General features: G+C 37.9%; 1 protein-coding gene across 5 annotated transcripts in view; it reads left to right on the top strand.

Annotated features, from left to right (window-relative positions):
* Window positions 1-6129, top strand: part of Ggnbp2 (gametogenetin binding protein 2) — a 37149-nt gene extending 31020 nt beyond the window's left edge. For all 5 annotated transcript variants that reach the window (XM_029546310.1, XM_021212458.2, XM_029546307.1 and 2 more), the window contains 5 exons: window positions 1725-1872; window positions 2795-2920; window positions 3005-3153; window positions 4118-4366; window positions 5493-6129. In XM_029546310.1, coding sequence (XP_029402170.1) covers window positions 1725-1872; window positions 2795-2920; window positions 3005-3153; window positions 4118-4366; window positions 5493-5696 — 876 coding nt within the window. In that variant the 3' untranslated portion in view covers window positions 5697-6129. The remainder of the gene's footprint in view (window positions 1-1724; window positions 1873-2794; window positions 2921-3004; window positions 3154-4117; window positions 4367-5492) is intronic.
* Window positions 6130-6297: the final 168 nt, after the last annotated feature.

Genomic DNA, 6297 nt, shown 5'->3' with positions numbered 1-6297 from the left:
ACTGTAGCTGTCTTCAGACACTCCAGAAGAGGGGGTCAGATCTTGTTACGGATGGTTGTGAGCCACCATGTGGTTGCTGGGATTTGAACTCCAGACCTTTGGAAGAGCAGTCGGGTGCTCTTACCCACTGAGCCATCTCACCAGCCCCTTGCTATTTTTTTTAAAATGATGGAAAACACTGTGGGTTTTTATTTTTTTTATTTTTTTTAAGTGACAAATTGACTTTTCATTTTGGGGGAAGTACCTGCTAATACACAAGTTTGAAAAAGCATAGTTTGTCCCAATCATTCTTTGAAGTAAAATTGTTCTTAATTCAGTTTGCAGCTTAAATAGTTGCCAATGGTAAGGTATGGGACAAAAGATTTTTACTTAGTATTTAACAACTGAGGGGATACAATGACTTCAATACATTTTGGTTGCCCCAGTCTTGACTTACTAAGGCTGGACTAGCAGTGTTTTAATGTAGTGAAAAGGAACATAGTAACATCTAAGTATTATGATTAAAAACATTTTGCACCAGGCGTGGTGGCCCACGCCTTTAATCCCTGCACTTGGGAGGCAGAGGCAGGCGGATTTCTGAGTTCGAGGCCAGCCTGGTCTATAGAGTGAGTTCCAGGACAGCCAGGACTACACAGAGAAACCCTGTCTCGAAAAAACTAAAAAAAAATAAAAAATAAAAAATTTGCCTCTAGGGAACTTCTATGGGGTAAGCAGACACAGAGCATTGATGGCCTGATGTGCTTGATTTTGTAAGCTTTTTTTTTTTTTTTTTTTAAGTATTACTTATTTAGTTGTTTTTCTTTCTTTCTCCCCCTCTCCCCTTTGGCACTCTGTTTTCTGGTGGTTCATAGGGAAGTTATTTAATACTTTTTCTGGGTTTTAGTCTGTATTTTTTGTTTGTTTTTTTGTTTTGTTTTGTTTTTCCAGACAGCATTTGTCTGCTTAGCCCTGGCTATCCTGGAATTCACTCTGTATACCAGGCTAGCCTCAAACTCAGATCCACCTGCCTTTTGTCTACCCAATGCTGAGATTAAAGGCATATGCTACCACTGCCTGGCCTACTTTTTTTTTTTATTATTGTTATTAATGTATTTATTTTGAGGTAGGATCTTAATCTGTAGCCCAGGCTAGCATAGAACTTACTATGCAGCTTAGATAGGCCTCAAATTTAGAGCAGTAGCCAAGCATGGTGGTGCACGCCTTTGATCCCAGAACTTGGTTGTCAGAAGCAGGCAGAACTCTGTGAGTTTGAGGTCAGCCTCCTTATACACCCAATTCTAGAACATCTAGGGGACACGTAGAAAAACCCTTTCTCTGAAAATTGAAGCAATCCTCCTGTCTCAGGATTACTGACATGAGCCTCTGGATAGGCTCAGTGATTTTTCATATGGATACTCTAAATTTTTTTTTTTTTTTAAAGATTTATTTATTTATTTATTTATTTATTTATTTATTTAATGTAAGTACACTGTAACTGTCTTCAGACACTCCAGAAGAGGGAGTCAGATCTCGTTAAGGATGGTTGTGAGCCACCATGTGGTTGCTGGGATTTGAACTCAGGACCTTTGGAAGAGCAGTTGAGTGCTCTTACCTGCTGAGCCATCTCACCAGCCCTACTCTAAAATTTTTAACCTATAACTGCCAGTAACTAGTAATTAGAAGTTAAAATGTAGCCATTATGTAAGTAAATTTTTTTTATTATTTCTTAATGTCCATCCTCGAAGGAAACAGACTTCATTGAAAACAGCTGCAAAGCCTGTGGCAGTGCTGAAGACGGTGAGACTTGTGTAGAAGTAATGGTTACCAGTGAAAACACATCATGTACCTGTCCGAGCAGTGGCAATCTTTTGGGGTCCCCTAAAATAAAGAAAGGTAAGTTAAGAATTGTTTTTACAAATTAACTCTTGCTGAGCATGGTGGCACACACCTTTAACCCCAGCACTCAGGAGGCAGAGGGACCCTGTCTCAAAAAACAAAACAAAAACAAAAACAAAACTGTTTTTTAGTTATTCATTCATTTTTATTTTATGTGCATTGGTGTTTTGCCTGCATATATGTTTGTATAAGGGTGTTGGATCCCTTGGAACTGGAATTACAGACACTTGTGTACCAACATGTGGATGCTGGGAATTGAACCTGGGTCCTCCGGAAAAATAGCAGTGCTCTTAACCGCTGGTCCAGCTCTCCAGCCTCCCTCCCCCAAAACAACATTCAAATATAAGTTAAATATAAGTGGTTTTAGAGATCTTTGGAGTTAGGCTTTTTGTTTGTTTATAATTTTTACCTATTTTATGTATATGAATATACTGTTGGTGTCTTCGGACCCCCCAGAAGAGGGCATCAGGTCCCATTACAGATGGTCGTAAGCCACCATTTGGTTGCTGGGAATTGAACTCAGGACCTCTGGAAGAGCAGCCAGTGCTCCTGACCACTAAGCTATCTCTCCAACTCTGGAATTAGTATTTTTTTGCTTTTCAAGACAAAGTTCCTTTTTTAGACCTGACTGTCCTGGAACTCACTATGTAATCTGGGCTGATCTCAAAAAAATCTGTCTCTGTTTATTAAGTTCTGGGATTAAAAGCATGTACCACCACTGCTGTGCTGGAATTAGAATTTTAAAGTCGCTTTATCACCTCAATGTCATATGATCATCAGATACTTAATATTTCTTTTATTACAAAACATAAAACATGTAAATGGTAATCATACTTCCATTACATTTTATAAGCAATAAAATTCGATATTTTTCTCTGGATCCTAAGTTAATTTTTATTTTCACTTGCTGTATTTTCAGGTATGTCTCCACACTGTAATGGTAGTGACTGTGGATATTCATCTAGCATGGAAGGAAGTGAAACAGGTTCTCGAGAAGGTTCAGATGTTGCCTGCACTGAGGGAATTTGTAACCATGATGAACATGGTATGCTTGAGTTAATCTTCCTAATTAGTATCTATAACATGGGTGATATAACACCTTAAATAGGAAGGTTATTAATTTTTACAGGTGAAGATTCCTGTGTTCATCACTGTGAAGACAAAGATGATGATGGTGATAGTTGTGTTGAATGTTGGGCAAATTCTGAAGAAAATAATACAAAAGGAAAAAATAAAAAGAAGAAAAAGAAAAGCAAGATGTTGAAATGCGATGAACATGTAAGTGTGGTGATTTACAATTACAAATCTTTGCAGTTGAAAACAACCTATTTCACTTGAATTGGCATGCATAGGTTAATGATAAGGGCTTTTAAAGAATGAGTATTTTAAGCCGGGCGTGGTGGCGCACGCCTTTAATCCCAGCACTTGGGAGGCAGAGGCAAGCGAATCTCTGAGTTCAAGGCTAACCTGGCTACAGAGTGAGTTCCAGGACAGCCAGGGCTACACAGAGAAGCCTGTTTGGAGAAAGCAAACAGGAGTGTTTTGTATGGTTTCATTGCTTGTTCATTTTGTAGGTATGACTATGGGGATGTAATGTTTATTTGTCCAGAAGTTCTGGTGAATCGTAAATCTGGCTACTAATCTTTTTTATAATACTTTGTAACTTTAGATTTATTTATTTTATGTGTATGAATATTTTACTTTCATGTATGTCTGTGCACCACCATGTCTGCTTGGTGCCTGCAGAGGATAGAAGAGAGTAAAGGGTTTCTTGGGAATTAGAGTTAGGATGACTTTTGTGCCACCATGTGGGTGCTGGGAATTGACCCTGGGTCCTCTGCAGGTGCTCTAAGCTGCTGAGCCATCTCTCTAGGCCAAATACTTGGTTATTTTAATAGCTATATAATTTTGAGAAATTTGTTAGTTTTCCTGTTTACACAGATTAGGATAATAGAGTGTTTTAGGTTCCCTGAACATGAAGTAAGATTATATAGTGAGCGGGTTAGCATACTCTGTAATGGTATAGGTGACTGTAAATATCTGTGGCTGCTGTTAACTTGCTGTGACTTGTCAAGCCCTGCACTATACATTTGTTTTGTTTTTGACTATCTTTTCTGAATTGTCTGGGCTAAGCTGGAGCTCACTGACCACCTCTGGGATGTTGTTTTTCTTTGGATAATAAGTGCTGCTGTTTTTCCTTTTTTTTTTCCCCCCCTTGGGAAATCTTTTGCCCTGATTTCAGATCCAAAAACTTGGAAGCTGTATTACAGATCCAGGTAATGGAGAGACCTCAGGAAACACTATGCACACAGTGTTTCACCGCGACAAGACCAAAGATGCACATCCTGAGAGCTGTTGCCACACTGAGAAGGGTGGGCAGCCATTGCCTTGGTTTGAGCATAGGAAAAATGTACCACAGTTCACAGAACCTACAGAAATGTCATTTGGTCCTGACTCTGGAAAAGGTGCCAAGAGCTTAGTTGAACTTCTTGTAAGTAGTTCATGATATCTTACTATGTATTGGGGGATATATTTGAAGATTTCAGGTGGGAAAAAGGTTAAATGAAAGATGACTTTATTTCTATTCTTTCACTGATGGCTTTTGTGACTCCTGGAGCACATGGTCTTATTCTTGTTTACCTCAAAGTTAGAGCAGTTGGGAGAGTAAGAAGTGGCATCATGTCTAGGAATCTGTCTGTCTGAGTTATTGTAAACAAAACGTATCCATGTGGCAGTATAGTACTCAACCTTCTAGATATGGGAATATTGAATAAGTATAATTTCACTACCCCAAAGGAAGAGAAAGAAGAATTAAGTTTGACTCATGCTCAGTCACATAGAGTTTGAAACCATCCTAGGATGAAACCCTGTCTTAAGCCTCTCATAATCTCTCCTCCCAAAACAAAAACAATAAAAAAATAACTTGAACTAAAGCTTGCATTCCAAGATAATTCCTTCAAGTGGCATATAGGAGAAAAGTATGACTGGCCTTGGGAGAGCTTTAAATTGATACCACCTCCTAAAGGATCAATTGAACTATACTGGATTGCCAGTGTCCACTGTGTAGTGCATGCCTGAGCATGAAAAAGAAAGAGAGGAGACTCCATCCTTGCCATTATTTACACCTGGTGGAACTATTTTTTGGAATATTAAGATTTTTATTGTTTGTTTAATTTTTGTGTATATTGTAAAGTTTAGTGGTGATTCTATATAACATACTTTTTAAGTTTTAAAAAAGTTATCTTTTAATTTGTAGAGATAAAAAGTTTTTCAATATAAGACCAGCTAGAGATAAGTCTGCTTATTTAAAAATTGGTGATTATTTGTATCCATCTCTTATTAGTCATTTTTAAAGGCAGAGAAGTATGGTAAAAGGTAGGCTCATAGGTATTAGGAGGTAATTATAGATTCAGTGTTTGAAACCAAGCTGAGTTAGGTTTTATTTTCACTAGTCCCTAAGATGGGTTGCATAATGCTTATTCTGTAAGCATTCCAGTTAGAAATTGTGTGACTGGGTAAAAACTTAAAAAGCTAGGCTGCTTTAATTTCTAGTTGCCCCACCAAGCATAGTGTTTTGCATTCTTTGTCATGGTCTTAACTACTGCTTTAATTTGCAGGATGAGTCTGAATGTACTTCAGATGAGGAAATCTTTATCTCACAAGATGAAATACAGTCATTTATGGCTAATAACCAGTCTTTCTACAGCAATAGAGAACAATACCGACAGCATCTGAAGGAGAAATTTAATAAATACTGCCGCTTAAATGATCACAAGAGGCCCGTTTGTAGTGGCTGGCTGACAACGGCTGGAGCAAATTAAATAAATAAAATAGCTCTGTCTTTCAATGAAACACTCAAGATGACTACTGCGCCTTCTCTTTTAAAAACTCCTAATTTAGTGACTTCTGGCAAAATTTTACCTTAAATCTTAAATCAATGTGATTCCTTGTTTTGGGAGACGGTGGAGGTAACCTCATTCGTTTGTTCTTTCTTCAGGCTTGTGTCTTTAGTTTCCTGGCTGCGCAGGCCTGCCTATGATTTAAGCCATCTCTTCATTAAACGTTTCTCTTCCTGTGAGACTTACTAAAGCAACTTAGTGGCAAAAGTAATGTTGTACTTACACCTCTGTACAGAAATGACAGTGAGCTGGATATATGGTTTACAGTAGACATCCACTTGCAAAGCATCTGGACAAAATGTTAAAGGCAATGTGCAAAATTTAAAATAAAGAGTATTTATTAATACGCATAGTAGAATGTGGTGTACATGTTTCTGCTCACCGTGGTGGTACTTTAGTATTTGCCACTCATGAACTTTGTATTTGACCATTGTTTTTTTTTTTTTTTTTTTTTTTTTTGTTATTTTTTTGGAGGCCAGAATTTTATTTACCAGTCACCGTAGGCAGAGAAGGGAGGGGTCCT

The sequence above is a fragment of the Mus pahari genome, chromosome 14 (assembly GCF_900095145.1).
Source record: "Mus pahari chromosome 14, PAHARI_EIJ_v1.1, whole genome shotgun sequence".
In the NCBI taxonomy this organism is placed as follows: Eukaryota; Metazoa; Chordata; class Mammalia; order Rodentia; family Muridae; genus Mus; species Mus pahari.
Note: the sequence above shows the minus strand (reverse complement) of the source record. Positions and strands in the feature narration are given on the sequence as shown.